This window comes from Octodon degus, unplaced genomic scaffold (assembly GCF_000260255.1).
Source record: "Octodon degus isolate 3935 unplaced genomic scaffold, OctDeg1.0 scaffold00012, whole genome shotgun sequence".
NCBI classification, from domain to species: Eukaryota; Metazoa; Chordata; class Mammalia; order Rodentia; family Octodontidae; genus Octodon; species Octodon degus.
In genome coordinates this window covers 23,326,211-23,347,972 of record NW_004524588.1, presented here as the reverse complement: position 1 = coordinate 23,347,972, position 21,762 = coordinate 23,326,211, and the positions used below count along the sequence as shown (strand labels likewise).

At 36.5% G+C, this 21,762-nt stretch overlaps 1 protein-coding gene across 1 annotated transcript in view; it reads left to right on the top strand.

The window, feature by feature from the left end:
- Window positions 1-279: 279 nt before the first annotated feature.
- Window positions 280-21,762, top strand: part of Cntn5 (contactin 5) — a 499,129-nt gene continuing 477,646 nt past the window's right edge. Inside the window, exons 1-3 of the mRNA XM_004626235.1 lie at window positions 280-352; window positions 700-856; window positions 957-1,132. Of these exons, the coding sequence (XP_004626292.1) occupies window positions 280-352; window positions 700-856; window positions 957-1,132 (406 nt within the window). The remainder of the gene's footprint in view (window positions 353-699; window positions 857-956; window positions 1,133-21,762) is intronic.

Sequence of the window (21,762 nt, the reverse complement as noted above, 5' to 3'; positions counted from 1 at the left end):
TAGGATTTGTCTGAGTAAGAACTAACTAAATGAAATGGAATCTCAAATGTGAAATCTAGTAGGCAATGAATGGGAGTGCTGTTCCTCCTTGGTCTCTTGTGTCTTTCTGCTTCTTGTCTCTTCATATATTTACCCTTTAAAGTGTTTAGATTTTTGATCTTTACTAAACTTTTTTGGAAACAGGTTATACTTCTCCCATGAAAATACACTTGGTTGCATCGCAGCATTATTATTATTCTTATGCTATATGGCAACATTAGCACTCACTGCACTTGAGTGATGAGCGAAGAAAAATACCAAAGCCCATCCGCACCACGGTTTTCACCTGTGCAGCTTTATCAGCACCACAGCAGTGTGTCACTTTTTAGCATATACTAGTTTTGAAATTTTCATAGATTTACAGACCTTTAGGTTTCTTAAAATGTTTTATTTTTTTCTTAGGTTTGTTTGCAAAAATGAAAAGAAAAACACATCAAAAATATGCGAATGTTTTTCCACTACACGTACTTTCATATCCTTATACTACATATTTGCTTCTACTATGTACAAGAGCATTTTTAGTGAACACCAAATGTTTTTAGGCGCCTTCAGTTTACTACAGTGTATTTGTCAGCTATTCCTGTGTTCAATCACCTATTTATTTAAATAAAAACAAAGTTCAGTGTAATGAGGTGACTGAGACTGGTTTGCTACTTTGAGGAACTTTAAAGTGTGTGCTTTGGCTCTTTACAGAAAGTGTGGACTATGGGCCAGTGTTTGTACAGGAACCAGAGGGCGTCGTCTTCCCAACTGACGCTGATGAGAACAAGGTAGCCCTGAACTGTGAAGTCCGTGCCAACCCAGTTCCCAGTTACAGGTGGGAATTCACTGTCTGTCACTTTTCTTAAACCTTCAGAACTTCTCAGGGGGTATCCCAATGTCTTAAGTAACTTGTGCATTGTTGTCTTCCTCCTAAGATGGCTTCGGAACGGAACACAAATTGATTTGGAAAGTGATTATCGCTACAGTTTGATAGATGGCACCTTTATTATAAGTAATCCAAGTGAAGCAAAAGATTCTGGCCAATATCAGTGTTTAGCAACCAACAGTTTTGGAAGTATTCTTAGTAGAGAAGCCACACTTCAGTTTGCCTGTGAGTAAATTTCCATATATATGTATGTGTGCGCAAGTCTGCATGTGTGTATATGTAGGGGTAGTTTTTAATTCAGCTAAATAAAAATTTAAGATTTCAAAAATTAAAATTTAAGATTTCAAAAATTAATATTTAGCACTTAAATAGTGCTGAAATCATGACAGAATTACTAAAACAATATATTTCTCCTGAGATATTTTGAAATTCTCTGAAATATTTGCTGTCTACCTATAAACCTGGTATATAGTGCAGGAGGTTAAAATCCTATTCATGAGAGCAGGTAAGGTTTGGTTTTAAAAATATCAACATTTTTATTCTTCTATTATCCTCACTTTTTCTATAGATTCTTCAGAATATAACATCTCTGCCTATAGTTAGGAAACCAAAGAAATGCCTCTAAAATGCTTATAGTTAGTTTCTTCCTATAGTTCCCAGGTATTTCAATCATGGTATTGAGAAAAAGCTATCACATATAATGTATGCATATATGTGCATATTCACATGCAACTTAATGCTCCAGTCATTGTGGGTCATTTACATGACAGTGACCTTACAACACGGATTCTCAATGATGTCATAGCTTCGTTTGTGTAAGTCATAATGTGATGTCTGCGGGTCACAAGACTGCCAAGTGATGCATTTCATGGGAGATTTCTGTTGTCAACTGATACGTGACTGTGTATATATTTGAATATAAACATTTTCTACTGTAGATTCACTGCCTGACTCCCTAAAAGTTAGTTTAACATGTTCACAGTAGACTGCAAATCGTATGTGTCGCTGCTGGGTGGCTTGGAACACTGATGACACATGCGTCAGTCTCACTGGGCAGCTGTTTCATTTATCTTATTAGTAAAAAGATTGATAATTTGTTTAGATCCTTCATGCCACTGGTGGTTTAAGTGGACATAAACATGTTAATAAGTTCTTGAATTATTTCACTGAGGAAGACGGTTCAAACAAAATTGAACATAGGCTGCCATGTGAGCAACTTTAATATTATTCAGCTGCAACTCTATAGTAATTTTATTCAAATTTAAATTTTTGATTATCACAGTTTGTAAAAATCAAAGACAGCCTTTGTGTAAGTATAAACAACTTTACTGGATGCAGAAATTATAAAATTGTTCTTCTGATAATAGTTGAAAGTATGCCCTGAAGGATGCTATGATTGGTTTTTCTCTGTAGAATCTTCCTTATGTATCCATTCTAACTCACCTAGAATCTAGACACTATATTATCAAATGTGAAGAGTATTAGGTTTAAAATGAGTTCAGCTGTTAGAATGCTGAACTAGTGCCTAGAAAATATAAATATTATTTTAAAAAGAGATCTGGCTAAGCACATCCAGTAGATAATTTACAAAGATAGCAGCCTAAATGTATTCCTTTTATTTTAGATAATGATCCAGTATGTGGTGTCACAGAGCACGATACTTTTTAGTGTGCATGCTAATAAAGTAACCCACAAACAAAACAACCACGCTAATCACCCCTCTGTCCAGTATGGAAGCATTTTAAAGATAGAGGAAATTAGAGATTGTGACACACACTAGTTCTTTGTACCCTACATTTCTGTCTGTGTATCTGATGTGAGAATAGCAATCTGGATATGTATTAATAACTTTTCTCCTGGGTTAGGCCATTACACCAAGTTCTTTCATAAATGCTTTGGAGCAAAACACCTTCTCTTGAAGATCCTCAGTGCCCAAATGACCCTGTTTTCCAAGCTGTCTGCAGTGATCCATGATACCTGAGATCACACATGTGCCCCCGAGGTGAGCACGTGCGCCTCCAAAGTCAAGGTACAAGGCACTACGACCACCCCTCTTCAACATGAAGCTGCCCCAACTTTACTCAGAGCAGCCTTGGTTTATTTTTTAACTTGAACCTTGTGGGAAGTACACAAAAATCTGCCAGTCCCGTCTTACCACCTTCCCCTCCTTGCCTTCCCCCTCCCCTAATTCAGGAGGTAGCACAGAGGAACAGGAGGTGCCAGGCACCAGGCTGAAGTCAGCTGCACGCACAAGACACGCGCGGCATGCTGTCTGGAGCTGGCTTGCCCACCTCACCGGCCATGTTTACATTTCGATTACTAAAAATAATTTTAGGTTTAGCTCTATTTTATCACAGGTGATCTTTGTGAAAAATGAAAATAATAGTAGAGAAAAATACTGAAAAGTTTTCAGTGGAACTGTGTTCCACTGTGTCTGAGTGGCAGCGTGAGTGTAAGAGAGTGAGTGTAAGGAGATTCTGGGAATTGGAGATGTTTGCAGATTTTCTGGGGAGTAGGATGCACTTATGTATGTATGTATGCATGTATGTATTTATGGTACTGGGGATTGAACTCAGGACCTTGCGCTTGCCAGGCAGGTGTTTATGCCACTGAGCTGTCTCCCTGGCCCTGATACAGTAATTTGAAGAGAAAAAAGAAAAGGGAAGTCTAAAAGGAAATGAAAAGAAAAAGGTTAAGTGAGATTTAAATTTAAAATCTTGGTGGCAATTTTCCTTTATATCATAATTTTCGTAAGCCGGGGTCATGGACAGATAGAGTAACATCACTGTCGTAGTTAATACACTGTTAGTTACTGATGTGCACTTGTGAAGCAATGCTCATTGATTTTACATGCTTTAAGTTTGGAATCATTAATCCTTTTTATCCATCAGTTGTGACTTAACTAAAAATTTAAGTATTGATCACATAATACTTCAAAACATACTAGTATCTACTAAATATAGATTATTATTAAAACATTTAAGCATACTTTGCTAACCATTTGCTAAATATTGAAATCTCATGAATGAGGTGTTGAAATCTTAAATTTAAAAAAATTATAAACTATTAAAACTGATTACGTAACATTAATACTTATTGCTACAACTTCTTACTGTCTTTTCAGAGTCTACCTTTATGGTATTCAGTATATAATAATTAGATAAAGATTTGTACCTTGCGTATATTAACGTGATTGTGTGTATTATTAATTAGAAATGTTTCCACCACCGGTGCTAGCCTCATCTTCTGCAACGTGAAAGCAGGACCACATACATAAATGAAGGCACTTTCTGAAGTGCTGCCCAAGTCAGCTTTTGCTGTGCTTTCCTTACTAGAGCGGTCCTCTCCATAACTGCCTTTTCTCTAATGTATGTGACTGTTAAAACCTGTTCATTTGTACTGGCTTTTGTCTCTTCGAATCTGGCATCGTTGCTTGGAATGGTGTGATTTTTTTAAACCTAATATACAGTGCTAAATAAGCATAGTGCAGGTCTTTACTAATTAGATTCCTTGAGAAAACTACTAGTTTATATATTATAAAATACATATATATTTAAAGAATCAAGTGATCCATATATAAATAACATAGTATTTATTAAAGATAATAAAATTTAGCCGGGGAGATGGCTCTGTAGAATAAGCACTTCTCTGGCAAGCGGAAGGCCCTGAGTTCAATCCCCAGTTCCATCAAAAAATAAAAATAATAGAATTTAACTATGCTTTCCTAGTTATCTCTCTTTTGCATGAATATTACATATAAATGAATATATATGAATATACATAATTATATGCAAATATAAATAGTAGGAGGAGATAGTATAAAATTACTAACACAAATTCTGGGAGTGAGTTTTACAAAACTACTATGAAATCAGACTCATGAAAGAGACTTTTAAGGATCTCACCCACACGTTAGAAGCTTGTATTTGTTGATTGCTTACTTGTCCGGAAAGTGATGTCTTAAATATTTTAAATGTATCAACTCATTTCAGCCTTACAATGAGTGAGCATATAGGTTTATCTTATAGAATGTACATGTGTTTCATAAATGATACTGCTAATTTAAATTTTAATACTGATTTTTTATTCTAATGTAAGTATACATTGTTTTTCTGTTATGACATATTCAGTTTGAGGATTTTTTTCTTGGTACTAGGGATCAAACTCTGGACCTTGCTCTTGGCAGGCAGGTGCTTGTGTCGCTGAGCTATCTCCCTGGCTCTGATGTATTCAACTTGATTTTCAGCTCACCTCCTGAATTATAATTACATAACAACCTTTTTAAAGTCTCTATATGATTGCTTAATCAATCATTACTTTATACAATGCTAACACACCTATATGACTTAACAAAAATAAATACTAGTAACAAAGTGAGTAATCATAATGTTCTACAATTCGTTCATTCCCATTTAGTTAACCAGCTATTTACTTTTCTTTGTCAGAATCTAAGAGTTTGAGAACGACTAGCTCTATTTCCACGTGTGGGACGTCGAGCGTTACGCCAATATTAGTAGCACAACTCCTTTTCTTCTTATAATTAAGTCTTATGAAAATTTGAGCTAAAGATTTTCTTTATTAAATGGCCTATGGTTAGATTCCAGAAAACTAAATTTTGTATGTGAATTTGAGCTAAGATAAATAGCACTGTGGCGATTGTCAGGAGTGGGTAGGACTCAGGAGAGGTCCTGGACGTTGTGGAGAGTGGTGGAAAAGAGGCGAATGTTTACATGTGGCAGTATGGTTAAATTAAGTTACCCAATGTATGCAAAATTACAACAAATATAAAGTAAATATAATTTATGTTAATTCTTTATTCATTTATTAACCTTAATTATTTTATGTAACATAATTAATAGCTATTGCATTCAAAAGTGATTTGACTTAATCTATGAGATACATGCTCAATATGTGATACGTGTTTACATGAATAATTAGAGTGTGCCAGAAAATACATTTCATATCAGAGGTCCACAGGAGCACTTACAAAAAGCTTTATAGTTACCGTGGCCTAAGAAAATAGTTCTCGGGTACTCTGAGCTGCTGAAGCAAAGAAAGGAAGAACATACGAAAAGACTAGTTTCCTCCCACTTCCTCAAGGAAACTAAATTTATTCTTTTTATTTTTTTTATTTTTGGAGGAACCAGGGATGGAACTCAGGCCCTTGCACTTGCCAGGCAAGTGCTTACTCTACTGAGCCATCTCCCTGGCGCCCTCAAAATTTATTCTTGACAAATGCTCGCGGGAGGAAGCTTAGTGATCTCAGCAACCGCCCAACATGAATTCAGCAGCAAGTTTAATTAGCCGCACCTAGAACCACATCTGCTATCTAAGTGTAACTAGAACTTAGTAATGAAGCAGCTCACCGCACTCGCTGATAAACACGCTGTTCTCTAGTTTGGACTCCTGCGCCTCATGGTCTGAGTGCCGCCGCACACTCATGCTTCCCCTCCTAAACTTCCCCTCCCGTGTTAAATGTCTACCTCTGATTATTTTTCATTTTAAGGGCTCCCTAAATGAATATTTATAAGCACAATTCAGCTTAGTTAATGTTAATGCTTTAGTTTAGCAATAATAAATATGTACCTCACAAGGGCATAGTAAAAATTAATGAGGTGAAGTTATATTTGTGAGCTTGTTGTAAGTTGAGAACAAAAGATACAAATAAATACAAGGTTATAAGGGTTCTTGCTTGTCATAGTTATTATTGATTATCAATAAAGTTATTTTGAGAAAATATATTTTATTCCTTGAGATTATGTTCATAAGAGAATAATTTGCTCACCAGATACAGTGATTTATCTCCTGACAAACAAGAATACCTCATATAAAACTTGGTTACTCTGTTAGCTTATTACCTAGCTCACAAAAATTTGAAATTGATAATGTGACACTCTACATTTTTCAAGAATCCAGCAGAAATCTGAAGCTCATAGCATTTCCTTCAGAGCTGGGAGTTTTAGAAATAATTTATGCCAGTAAGTCAAGCATGAAATAAATCAAAAATAAAATCTTATGCTGTCTCTTGCTTTAAAAATATTTTAATATGCAATCTTTGATAAATTGATCGTTCATATTAAATTTGAACATATTGCTTTTCAGGATATTCAGATGATTGAGATCCAGAATATTCCATTGCTTTCCTTGAAGCAGCTGATTAAAATAACCTCTTTAACTCCTTGAGAGATTATATGACTTATAGATATTATATATTAGCCCTTTAATTAAACCTTTCATTTTTGTACAAAACTAAAATATTACATCCCTGGCTTTTTAAATACTTTTTTCCGACAGTAAATTTAACCTTAGTAACTTTTAAAGCCACATTTTACTACAGCTTAACATGGAATAAAATTATTTGAATAGTTCACTAGCTTTACAGTATATCAAAAGCTTTATTTCATAATTCTCTGTGGCTTTCCCTGTACTATCTTTAGTAATGCTAATATGAATGAGTAACATTTTCCTGGACACCTGCACTACTTGTAATATTGTCAGATTATTTGACAAAATAAATTAGTGGATGTTTATAATTCAATTTTCTGTTCAGCAAACAATGTAGCCTTTTCTAAGCAAAAATCACTGCTCATAAAGTAATTGTTTAGGAGTTATTTTAAAAGGACACTTAATTTCATTAACATTGATAGAAGATCTGTGAATACTGATTGTTGGCAAATTGAAGTATGGCTTCTTAGAGACCACAAAAACTTTTTTTTATTAAAAATGCACAATTCTGTGCTCTTAAGGAAAGCTCCTAAGAGTAAGTCAATGTGATATCTGTGGTTAAGTATTATCAAATCCTTAATCCCAACATATAAATTCTATACTGTAAAAGTGTTTAATTTGCTAAAGTTCATCCCAATAGCCACTTTCTTATTTATGGAGTCTCAGAATAGCTGTCATGCTGTGATGAAGGACTCCTACTGCCCTGGCTCCATTTGCCTGGGCTTGGCGCTGGTATCTTTAATTTCAGTGATCTTTTTTCAGAAACGAGGAAGGTCAGACCTTGAGCCACACAGCTCAATGTTTGATACCAAGGGAAAGACCAGGATCAAGGAAAAGATAAATTCTCTGAACCTTACTGCTCGAGGCAGCAGCCTAATTCATCGCCTTCACTTGTTCCTGCCTGCATGTCCTGGAGACCTTTCCCTAGCGTAATATATTCTGAAGCCTGAAAGAGCATGGATGGTTCAAATTGACTGCTAGTGTTAGGCTAACTTGAAAACCCAGCTTTGTCAGGCCAATTTAGGGTGCTGGTGAATATAAACATATCAGTCCAGAAAAAAAAGTTAGAAGCAAAGGGACAAATATATAAAACATGGGCATGTTCTAAGATAATTTTATGGTACAAATAAAATTTTGAGGAACACGTTAGAAGAGAGCATTACTTTGTCTGGAGCTTGTGGAGATTTAATTTCATATGAATCAAAGAAATGGGACCACCATGCCTGTGACTTCATTTCCACACCAAGTGCAATCTCTGCTGTGCCTCAGGGATGAGGACAGAGACATAGATGGGTGGATGAAAGAGGAATAGACAGACAGACAGACAGACAGACAGACAGACAGACAGACAGACAGACAGATATATGGATAGCTATGTCTATAATACGTATCTATATATTGAGTAGCAAGACATATAGATGTTCATACTTCTGTATATTATAACAAAAGACAATGGGAAACATATTTATTGAGCTCTTACATAGTAGACAGACTGCTAAACACATTTAATGCTATACTCCCTTTTTCATTCTCATGTAAAGCTAGCTCTATACTTGACATAATTTGTTAATGAAAACAGTGCAACTCGGAGATTTCAAGGCATTTCCCAGTCACACAGACAATAAATAAAACAGCAGCTCTAATTCAGATCTAGCTTTAGGCTTGGTACTTACCTTCAGGACACCCCCTTGTTCACTCGTAACTGTAATGAAAATTGCACTTTCAGTTTCGTATGTCTGTAACTAGTGTGTACACAGGATCAATCAATCTGTTTTCTCTGTATCATTGTTCTGGGTTTTAAGGGGTCTGTGGTGAACGAAAGTGCTTCCTCATTGAGTTTAAGGCTAGCAATTCTGTGCCAAAGCCCTCATTCAAATCGGTCTTAATCCAGGTGATTATTTCTTCCCACAACTACCAGGAAAATGTTCCAACTGGAATGCCAAGCTGTTTTTCCTGTCCTTACATCTTTGTTCCTTATTCAACTCCAGCCACTCCAATCTTTTTATGACTTGGTTTAGTAGAGCTCCATTCTAAGCACACTGCCCTACATAAATCTCTGCTAGCTTAACCCATGTTTCATTGAGAGACATAAATTCCCATGAAGGCTTATAGAGGGCAGAAGGCAAAGGTCTCTTTTAGGACCATATACCCAGGAGAGCTCTGAAGGGAAGTCTGATGAGGAGGTCCTTTCAGGAAACTAGGGAAAGAACAAGGATTTCTTCAATGTCAGTCTCCAAATTGGATACAAGTACAAAGGGTTGAATGAGTGGTCACGGGTATGTAAGAAGACACAAGCAGTTAAAATGACGTCTAGACTCTGAGCTTTGACCAGTTGCATTGGCAAGTGATGATGCTGTTACGGAATAAAGCCATGCAGAGAATTCATACTGACTTCTGGGAAAATAACATAATTTCAATTTGAAGTAGATTTATTCTTACTCTGAGAGGAAATGCCCAATATTTTATAATATTGATTGATATTTAGGAATGAGAAACAAAAACTGCCCTCAAAATACACTGAGAGATTCAATGTAAATGCTAAGAAAACTCCAAGAAATGAGGTGACATTAAGAGGACAGTTACAGTGAAATGTCCATTAGAGTTTAAAGCAGGGACTGGCAAGTGGCATTAGGTACTAATGTCACACTCCAGAAAACAAAATGATCAATGAGCTTTGGATTTTGAGGTGTTTAAAGACCAGTTTGAGTAATGATAGGGACAGCCATGAGAATCCAAGGACATTAATAAAGAAAGATATCGGGCTGGAGAGATGGCTCAGTGGTCTAGGGCACCTATTTGGAGCAGGCTTGGAGAAGCACAGGGACCGCGGTTCGATCCCCCAGCACCACATGCCAGCCAGCCGCGCCCCCTGGTGGGCTGAGCTGGCCACACACACACACACACACAATAAATAAAAAATGTTAAAAAAAAAAAAAGAAAGAAAGATATCATGGTAGATGTTGACTTGGTCCACAGGTGGAATGAAGAGAGAAAACAGTTTTGTTCTCATGCTGTAGATTAAAAATTTTGTTGTATTTGGAAGTAGAAAGCTGAAAGTAGAGTAAAAGCTGGAAATACAAATTTCATGAAGCCTAATTGGTGACCCATATGTGTCCTCTCCCGTTAATGCACATGCGTCTTCTAGGCTCTTATCCTCTTTTGTGCTGTAGAAACTTCTGTGATTTAGAAAATGTTTGGTGTTCTCATTGCTGTTAAGCTGGGAAAGTACTCAGATTCTAGACTCATGTCTTGATCAGTAAAATGAATATGTAAGCTTGGCAAAAGACCTTAAAACCAGTTAGGATGATATAAATTTTTTGGAAGTTTTTTTCTTAATTCTTTGCTCAGTAATTCTCATATTACCCAAAATTTTGAATTAATTTTTCAATAAAATTTAACCATTATTCAAGAAAACTATAAATCAATATATACTTGCACATTACTTTAAACACTTGGCAAAGTTATTGAACGTAGTGGTTAAACTGACATTTACCCATCCCAAAGGATGTGAGGGAGACTAAAGAAAAGCAAGCTTTGTTCTCCCTGGTTAAGGATGATTAATGATCTGTGTTACCAGGAACACAGATAAATTCCAGCACCTGTATAAATTCAAGTTCTCAGTTCTTACAGGAGCTTTCTGCAGCCTTTTGTTGATTTTTCTTAGAGTCAAATTTAGTAATTTGACTCCAATAAAGAATTGTTCTTCAGCATGGCTCTAGAATTCTATCAGCATCTCTCTATTGATCTCAACAGCAGGAAAGTTTGCTGCCCATTCTATACCTGCACTGGGCTGCAGACCCAGAGTCAGGATAGGGCGACAGAATTTATCAACCAGAACAACAACCTTGTCTTCAGATTGTTTGAGGTACAGGTGCAAATACTGTTGGATTTCAGCTGTCACCACCCACTGTGCCCATCCATTAGTGCTGCCATATTCATGACAAAAGGCCAGAAGGGAAAGTTTACTCTTTCAATCATATTTTTGAAAACATTTTGTTTTTCAAAGATACCATGCAAAGTTTTTAACTACCCAACCTTTAAAAGGTGGATGATCTTAGTGCATTGTCTTTCTTAAGCTCCAGAAAATTAAATAGCTCTTTAAAAGGATCACATGTGTCACATTTGAATAACTAAAATACGTCTGTAAACTATCAGGAAACAACATGAAATGGGGTTACTAATGTCATTACTATTTTCCTAAACATAGTAAATCATCCACCTTAAAAATCATAATGGTGGCCTGGTGAGATGGCTCAGTGGTTTAAATCACCTACTTAGAACAAGCTTAGCAAAGCACAGGGACCATCATTCAATCCCCCAGCACCACATGACAGCCAGCCCCGCCCCCTGGTGGGCTGAGCTGGCCACACACACACACACACACACAAATAAATAAATAAATAAATAAATAAATAAATAAATAAATTTTAAAAAATCATAATGGTAAGAGGCTTATTTAAATTATAATTCATGAAATCTCTAAAAGTCATTCAATTCACAGAGTAAGAAAAAGATAATTTCTTGGCTGGAATTAGCATGTTCGTTAAAACCCTTGAGTTTCTGGTCTTAGCTTGTAAGCACATCTAGGAAGCTCAAATTATAATTACTTTCTAAATTTCTTCACAGGAACACTGAAAAAGTGAAAAAGCTCTCATTGTTTTACTAGCTTTGATTTTTTTAAAGCAGTATTTAATAATAGAACTGGGGTCGGGGAGATGGCCCAGTGGAATAATCGCTTCCCTGGCAAGCGCAAGGGCCTGAGTTCAATCCCCGGTTCTGGAAAAAAAAAAAAAAAAAAAAAAAAAAAAAACACAAAAACAAAAAAAAACAATAGAACTGTATCTTTCCTTTTAGCACATATTCTATGGCATTGTTGTTACTTATCAGTTTCAATGTACATTTTGTTTTTTATCTTTTTCTGAAATTATATGCTGAAATGGATTCTAATTTTTATTATAATTGGTTTATTCACTTTTACAAATAAGATAATTATAGTGTGATGAAAATTATTTAAATCAGTTTGTACAAAGCATTTTAAGTGTTAAAGACATGTAAGTACTATTTATATTTAATGATACATGGTTAGTGTTTAATGACAATGCTAATCATTATGTTTTTGTAAGCGATCGTTGCGTGCTAGACACTGGGGTAAATTTTTCCTGTTACTCTCTTGTTGAATCACAAACAGAAGTGCCTTAAATTAGCCATTATCTGTGATTGAACATTTTGATTACTAGCACACTGTTTTAATGAGATAATTAACTTTCCAAAACTGACAGTTGAAAGGTGAAACTAAAATCAAATTTTACTCTGACTCTAGATTCACATAACCTAATTAAATAAAAGGAGTAATCTGTCCCTAATGCTAGGAACTTACTCTGCAAGTCATGCCTCAGGAGCAGTCTGAACAATTTTAAGTTTATTCTGAGTGGTCTTATAGCCTCTAAGTCTGTGAGCAAGTAATTGAAATAATAAAGGTCATATGTGTTATGTGCAGTGACTTGGGTCAAAGTTAACAAAGGTCTGTGTGGCACAGTAGATGTGATGCTACACAGTGAAGTCTCTCTTTAAGGCACACGTACTCCGGGTGCACCACAGGCTGCTGTTTGCTGTCTTTCTAGTCACATTGGCTGTGCCGGCATGGTACCACACAAATATCATCAACACCAACGACTGGCATTCTAATGTTAAGTTCCAATAAGGCACACAACAAATACTTTCATAATATGTTGGGGACATCCTACTGGTTTTAAGTTATGTGCAGGTAAAACTTTTTTTTTTTTTTTTTTTTTTTTTTTTGTACCAAGAATTGAACGCAGGACCTTGCTAGGCAGGCACTGGCCAGCCCGGCCCTTGTGTCACTGAGCTATATCCCAGGCCCCATATGCAGGTAAAAATTGAAATAGCCCTAGATTACAGAAGATACAATAAACATAATTAAATTCAACTACCAATATAATTATGTCAAATTTAAGTCAAAGCATATGACAAAACTATGGTGGCTTCAGTAATTGGCCCAGGTTGTTTTATCTCCCAAAATAAGTGTGGCTCAGCCTGTTGAAATTATGCTCAATTTAGGAAAAGGTGTTGGCTTGGAATTAGAGATATCTATGCACCTTATTTTACATAAAATTGTTTTCTAGGGTTTAAAGTTTATAGCTACTATTAGTGTTGTGAACATAAACTGAAATTAGTTGAACAGTAATAGGAAAAGTGTTTTTCTACTTTCAGAATTAACATTTAGGAAGCAAGATTTAACTGCAATTTAAACTTTACCATCTGAATTTCTACATTTTGGAAGTACTAGTAATGTAAAATTCATAATATTATTCCAATTGTATGTAGTACAGTTTTGCTTATTACCTGGATGGTATTACAAATATAGATCAGGCAAAATGAACATTAAAATACACAATGTAAATATTAACTATCAATGTAGTCTTGTTTACTGTCATAACTCCAGAACCTCTGCGTCATCTTAACCTGGTTCCCTTTGGCAAATACATCTCAGGAGATGCAACTGGCTAAAGACAAATACAACTTAATACCACACACATTTTTTGCATGGCCTTTTGAACTAGATGCCCTGTCCTGCCCAGGGCTTATAGAAACTCCTGCGCCACCAAGCGGCACCCTGCCTCTTTGCTGAGAGAAGATCCTTCGCCCGCTGCCCCTGACCACTGACTTAGAGACAAATGCTCAAATCTAGACAACTTTAAAAATCAAATCACTTGTGGTAGGGCAATAGCTCAGTGGCAAAAGTGCCTGCCTGGCAAGCACAAGGTCTGGAGTTCCATCCCAGGTACCAAAAGTAAAATAAAACAAATAAATAAAAATAATTGAATCGCTCTTCACTGCCAGATTTTTCAGCCTATTTCATTTCCAGATTTCCAACCTCACACAAGAAGGAGAAGGAAAGAAGAAAAAACGTACATTTTAACAAACCCTGTACTAAAATCAAACTTTTTTTAAAAAAAAAATTCAGCGAAAATATATTTCATCACACTTAGTTTAGAATTGTTTACTCATTGATTTTTAATCACAAACAACTTTTCAAATGGTGAATCCTTGTTTTACAAGGCCAGGAAAAACACAAGCCAAACAGATAATTCTAGTGTTTATTTTAAAAAGTTCTGTGTAAAAGCAGTTTGTCAGACATTCTACTCTTGCACAGAGAATAGTTCATTAGAAAAAATTTTCACCCCCTAAAATCTCACTTAATCAGTGAGCTGATTTTTCTCAATGGTGTAGTAAAGGAATATGACCCAGTGATTAAATTTACCTTAATGATGATAAATTCTAAAAGATTGATGTGGGAATGTGTGTATGTATTGCACTAAAATGGCTTTGATTACACTCCCTCCCCCCACCACACGATCCTTAATACTCATGTAGGTCATAAATTTTTACTGTCATAGTGTAACTATTAATCCTAATTAAAATCTGAAATCAGCATTAGCTTCAGACATTGATGGTTATGTTTGCTACTGTTTTCTATGGTACTTGAGATCTTATTTATCCTTTTCTGGTCTCTACCAGTAAAGGGCAAAGTAGAAAATATTTTAGTTACTCTTTTATTTATTAAACTGGAGCCTAATGTAATGATGAAGTTGGGAAAATGTTTTCCTTAGAAACACAATGTATGTGAACTACATCAGTGGGAAAAAGAAAATCTGTACAGTGTAGCCGTGAAAATCAATGGAGAGATTTTCAAGTATGACAGTTTGTGAACCATATCAAATTCATCCAGTTTATTTTCAGGAAACTAGGATAAGGAAACAGGATCTGTCAACTCAGAGAGACTCATTGGATATAAAGACAGCACTCTGTTAGGGGAGTGAGCCAGGAGTCAGTGCGGGGGAAAGACTGACTGCATAGCCAGAAATGGGAAACAACACATACTTCTATAGAAGTGGATCGATGGTGACAATAACAATATACACTTAGTAAATCCCGTATTTGTTTGAAAAAATTATTTCAAAATTCTTTCCTTATACACGAGTAAAATGTATGAATTTTCTTCTGCTTTTATCTCCTTTTTTTTTTAATTTTAATTTATTTATTTATTTGTGTGTGTGTGGCCTGCTCAGCCCACCAGGGGGCGGGCTGGCTGGCATGTGGTGCTGAGGGATTGAACCGCGGTCCCTGTGATTTGCTAAACTTGTTCTAAGTAGGTGCTTTAGACCACTGAGCCATCTCACCAGCCCCTTTTATCTCCTTTTATAAACAAGTTTTAGCAACATCAGAGTTTTTGACCGTATCTAAACTTTTGGCAGCGATTGCTGTAGAAATAGGGTTTTAATTTCAACTTAATATGGAGGATCCATCTGTTTAAGGTACAAGCTTGCGTGGATGACTAAGATACTAAAAGTCCTCTTTTCTTCCACATGGGACCCTAAAATTCCTCTTCACACACAAATCCATCTTCTCCTGTCTCTCTGCCGGAAAGCATCCAGAGCCGCAGTTGAAGTACTGGCCTGCATGTGCTGGGCCCCTAGCCTGCCGGTTAGCATTATCCTGCTTGGCATTCTGCTTCCCGAGCTCGGGTCCCCAGTGTTCCTTCATCTTTACACTGGCCTTGTCGCATATGCACTGCACTGGTTTGAGGGAATTTCCTCCTTTGGTCTTGGACATTTGACTAAGTTGCCCAGGTTGGCCTTGAACTCCCAATTGCTCCTTCCTGAGTCTTCCGAGCAGCCACAGCTATGATTGTGTGTGCATGTGTATATGTACTTGTGTGTGTTTGTGAATATGTATGTGTATCTATTATGCTCATACACATATATGTATATCTATTATACTCATGCACATATGTATGTATGTCCATGTTTGCATATATCCACAGGTATGTGTGTGTGTGTCTATACCTATATCTGTATACATATACATATACATATACATATACATATACATATGCATATACACGTACTCCTGTTACCATATCCCGGTGAGAATTACTTTCATATGCCACATTCCGTAAGCTCATTACTCCATGGTCCCCTAATTCTAGTTTGTGTTGTCCTTTTCTGCTATAAACAGCTATTTTCAACTTTGGGGAATTTCCGTGTCTATCTCTGTCTCACCTTGCCGGTCTCTCCCTCCCTTCTTTTGCATTTTCTTTCCATCCTCTCTGTTCTCTTGCATAAATTGTGAACTTACAAACTCTGTCATGGAATGTTTCATTTTTGTCTATTACTTTTGTGGAATATAAACCCATATTTCATAAACCGATGTTTTCATAACTTTATTTCTAATTGCTAGTAGACTGTTTATTGATTACTTCCCTCAGCACCACAATTCTCTTGATTATTCTTTTATAAAAGTCTGTCTGGCCTCTACATTTCTCTGTTGTAAATTATAACAAAAACAATAGACTAGAAAAATAATAGACTAAAAATAATACACTATATCATCTCTCAATGTTCCTTTTTATCACTCCTCTAGATAAAATCAATTTTCAAGTAAATTTATAACCCCTGCTGTCCTTACAGTGTTCAGTGTTCATGCAACCAGTGGCGGCCTTCTGCAATCATCTCACTGCACCAGAATGCTTCCTGCATGTTGTTGTTGTATTGTTGTCCCTCTAGTCATCTCTCTCGATCCACTGTATTTTGAAGGATTCTTATCATGATTCCCTTCATGAAAGCTGATCCTATTTCACTGAACACTATGAAAAAAAGGACATGCACATTTTAAAGATGTTTTAATTGAGCATGTTTTCAGTACATAACAATTGCATCATTATAGAGAGTACATATGGATATAGATCTGTGTCTTTTTTTAACTTTATTGAGAAATTAATAGCAATGACAGAGTTTCAATAATTAATACATTGCATATTGTTTTCTTCATAGTGGTTACTCATAGTACAAAATGCAGACATGATATCCTGTCTAACCATTATTAGTACAAATCTTCCTTCTCATTAAATTAATAGAAAATAGCTATATATCTATCCTAACTATTTTGTATATACAGATACAAAGTGGTCCTTCATTTATATCCTCTTTTTTTGTTTAGCTTTGTCAGAGATGGGTATCCCATTGCCATTTAAATATTGTAGGTGTGTGAATTCAGCAAAGTAATCCAATATAGTCTAGTAGTCCATAACAGTAGTGGGTTATCTATAGGACTAGCAATATCAGAAGTTGTTGACTTGAGCCTTTTACAGCTCAGCATATTAATATGGCTTTACTTTTTTTACTTCGTTTTTGTACTTTTCTGTTGGATGGTTAAGACCAAGATAAAGCAAGATCTATATAACAGGAAATGTAACTTTTGTATTTGACAAGGTCAGTCAAATCCCCTCAGGATTTACCCTGAAACCCTGTATTCCAGTTTGTAGATCCTTTGTCAGTGTCAGCCATGTGGATGAGTCACAGTCATTGCTTAACCAATTGGCTCTCTGTGAAAGCCTGAGAGAATATTTGCTCTCCATGTGATTCTCCTTAGGCACACTCTACGTCATTGATCACTTTCCTCTGTGGTCCCATAATCTCCTTGATCAGAAAATTTGGAACATCACTGACTTTTATGATATTACAGTACAGGTTCTATTATGTCCTGAGTCCTCACTGACCTAGAAAGGCTAGGACCACAATGTTGGCTGTCCTTGTAGCCCTTCTTTTGCTCTAATTTTTGATCTGCAAACTTAAGTTGTTAACCCTCCAGAAGAGAAGCTTAATGACATTAAAATCCTATAACATAGGCAGTTGAGCTTAACCTCACTATCTGTCTGAATATTGAACATCATAGACATAGCATGGAACAGGTATTTTCCATCAAGTATTGAAGTGTTAGACTTTAAATCTCTACAGAATGTGAAGAAAAAAAATTTAAAAAGTAGGAATAAACAATTACATAATTTTACACAGAAATTTAGAAATCTAACCATATGCAGCATTGTAGCAGGACAGTCCTATGACTTTTTCTTCTCACTTGTTTTCATTTATTACCCTGTATTTTACCCAAAGTTTTTTTTTTTTTTTTTTTTTTTTTTTACCGGGGATTGAACTCAGGCCTTTGCACTTGCCAGGCAAGTTCTTATTCTACCGAGCCATCTCCCCAGCCCTTTATTATTTTATTTTATTTTATTTTATTTTATTTTATTTTATTTTATTTTATTTTATTTTATTTTATTTTATTTTATTTTATTTTATTTTGGCAGAACTGAGGATTGAACTCAGGCCCTTGTGCTTGCCAGGCAAGCACTTATTCTACTGAGCCATCTCCTTGGCCCCTGCCCTTTTACTTTAAACAAACATTTACTTGTGAGACAGTATAATAGTAATGGATATGATATGAAAAGCAGTACGAACTTAGAGGGCCACAGAGACAGGCATTCCAACAATGATCCTAGTATTAAACATTGCTATTTTCAGTGCAGTTGCTTAGTTCACAGGTATCAAGATATATAGTCAGTCAGGGTGAGAATCCTGCCAATTAACTGCTAGTTTCAAAAACCTGCTGATATTTCTCAGGATCATAGCCTTACCCATGTTGTGCATATAAATGTATGGTTCTCCCCTGCCATATTTCCTAGCTTTTCTCCTTTCCCTCTCTTCATTGTTTAATCCTTAAGTTCTTGCTTTCCTTTTAATTGTGTTATACCTTTCTATTTTTTTTTTCTTCTTTGGGGTCCTTACTCTAGGGAAACAATACAATATTTAAACATGTGGATCTGGTTTATTTCACTTATGGATATATCTTCAACTGGCATCCACTTAAATATAAATGCTTCAAGTTTATCATTCTTTATAGCTGAGTAATACTCCATTGTATAAAAATACCAAAATTTTTCATCCATTCCTCAGGTGATGGGCATTTTGATTATTGCAAAATTTGGCTATCACAAATTGTGCTGCTATAAACATAGGTGCACATATATCACCATCATATGATGTTTTCAGTTCCTGTGGGAAAATTTCCAGTAGGGGGATAGCTTCTTTGAATGGGATTTCCAGTCCTAGTTTTTAAGGAATCTCCACACTGATTTCCATGATGATTAGATCAGTCTACATGCCCACCAGCAATGGGCAATGCCCAACATTTGTTCTTAGTTGATTTCTGTATGACAGCCATTCTCTCTAGGGTGAGATGATATGTCAGTGTTGTTTTAATTTGCATTTCACAGATGGCTAGGGATGTGGAGCATTTTTTTCATATATTTATTTGCTTCTATAATTTCTTCCCGTGAGAAGTGTGTGTTCATCTCAGATGCCCACTTCCAGACTGAGTCTTTAAATTTTGGGGCCCAATTGTTTTTTACTTCTTTATAAATTCTAGAGAACAGACTATTTTCTGAGTGCTTATTAGTTAAGAATTTTTCCAAATTTGTGGGCTGTCTTTTCACTCTGTTGGTAATGTCTTTTGACATGCAAAAACTTCTCAATAACAGGAGGTCTCAGTTGTTAATTCTTTCAAATATTACTGTATGATTTAATTTTGTTCATGAACTGCTTGCTTGCCCCTATGTACTTAAGAGTTCCTCCTACTTTCTTTTCCAGGAGATTTAGTGTTTCTGTTTTAATGTTTAGATCTTTAATCCATTTTGACTTTAGTTTAGTTTATGGTGATAGACCTGGGTCAAATTTTAGTTTTCGACATGTAGAGAGCCAGTTTTTGCAGCACCATTTGTTAAAGAGGCTATCTTTCTTCCAGTGAGTATGTTTGGCCCCTTTGTCAAAGATAAGGTGGCTGAGTGTGTTTGTAGAGGCTTCTGCATTTTTAATCTATTCCACTGATTCTCAAGTTTCTTTTGTTGCCCGTACCATGCTTATTTTATCACAGTAGCTTGGTAATATAATTTCAAGTCAGGAATTGTAATGTTTCCTGCCTTTTCCCCCCCAGATTGCCTTTACAATTCTAGGTCTTTTTAGGTTCCAAATAAATTTTAGGAATGATTTTTCTAGGTCTGGGAGGTATGTTGGTGGTAGTTTGATAGGGATTTCATAAAATCTGTACAGCAATTTTGGGAGTATGGCCATCTTCACAATGTTGGTTCTTCCTATCCAGGAGCAGGGAATATCCTTCAATTTTCTGAAATCTTCTACAATCTCTTTTCTTTCAGAGTATTGTTATTTTCATTGAATAGATCTTTGACTTCTTCAGTTAGATTAATTCCAAGGTATATCATTTTCTGTTGGGCGCCGGCACCCTACATGCTTGCCCTCCCCCATGGGGGATTTCCAGAGCTACGCTTAACCTCTGCTGGCACATCCTATTTGGCTAAGAGCTGTTACCACCAGGCACTTGCCCATTGGCCGGTTTAAGACACGCAGCCTTATTTGATTGGTCCTGGGGAGTATAAAAGAGGATGTTACGGAAGGTCCGGGGTAGTTCGGCGGAGGAGTTCGGGAAGTAGTTCGGCGAAGTAGTTCGGTTGAGTAGTAGTTCCGGGGAGAAGTTCGGGGGAGAGAAGAATAAAGAGAAGCTTAAGCACCATCTGACTCGCGTGTGATTTCAACGAGCGCCCGACAATTTTCCATGGTGCTATTGGAAAAGGTGTTATTTCTGGAATTTCCCTCTCAATGTATTTGTTTTCTCTGTAGAAGAATGCTATTGACTTTTGGGTATTGACTTTGTATCCTGCTATGGTACTGAATTTGTGTATTATTTCTAGTAGCGTCTTGGTGTTCTTCGAGTCTTCTAAGTATAGTATCATGTCATCTACAAATGATGATAGTTTAAATTCTTCTTTACCTATTCTAATTTAGTTTATTTCCCTCTCTTGTCTAATGGCTCTAGCTAATGAGTCTAGAACTATATTGAATAGGAGTGGAGATACAGGACATACTTGTCTTGTAACAGATCTGAGAGTGAAAGGTTTCAGGTTTTTCCCTATTTAGAATTACGATAGCTGTTGGGTTTTCATAAATGGCTTTTACCAGATTGAAGTAGAGACCATCTATTCCAATTTTCTGTAGGCCTTTAAACATGAATGAGTATTGGACTTTGTCAAAAGACTTTTCTGAGCTCCAGTCCTAGCCTGGTGAGGGTGTGGCAGAGTTTCCTGCTACCCTGTGCCGGTGGGATCTACTGATCCCAGCCCAGGTGCAGCATGGATGAGACCCTCTTCCACACCCTTGGGATGCACCCCACCACTCTGTAGCACCCCCCTTCCATCAAGTAGGAATTTCTGCTGCATTCCGGGAACCCCCAGATCCAGTCTTAGCTCAGGCCAAGTGAGTGTGTGGGATAGCTGCCTCTACGCCCTTCTCTACTTTGTCCCATCCAGACTCAGTTGAAGCCTGCCATACAGGCCTGAGACGAAACCCTGCAGCTACAATCCCTGCAGAGAGCATAGGGGACAGAACCACCCAGCTAGTCCAGGAGCAGAACATCTTTGCAGAGAGGCACAACAGGTTCACTAACAAGGGCAGCAGCAGGAAGGAACTGAGCACAGCAGTCAGAACCAAGCCAGGCACAACTGGATAAATCCTAACTTTGTAGATCTGCACCTGAACTTCAGTAGGTGCTAAGGTTATAACTGCACCAAAGCTCTACAACAAAGGTCAGAAGTCAGTGCTACACAAAATGACAATGGGAAGCAGAAAAATGTAATCTCAGAACCCAAACCCACCCATAACAAGTGCAGAGGATGCTAACAGAGAACAAATTGGGAATCACAC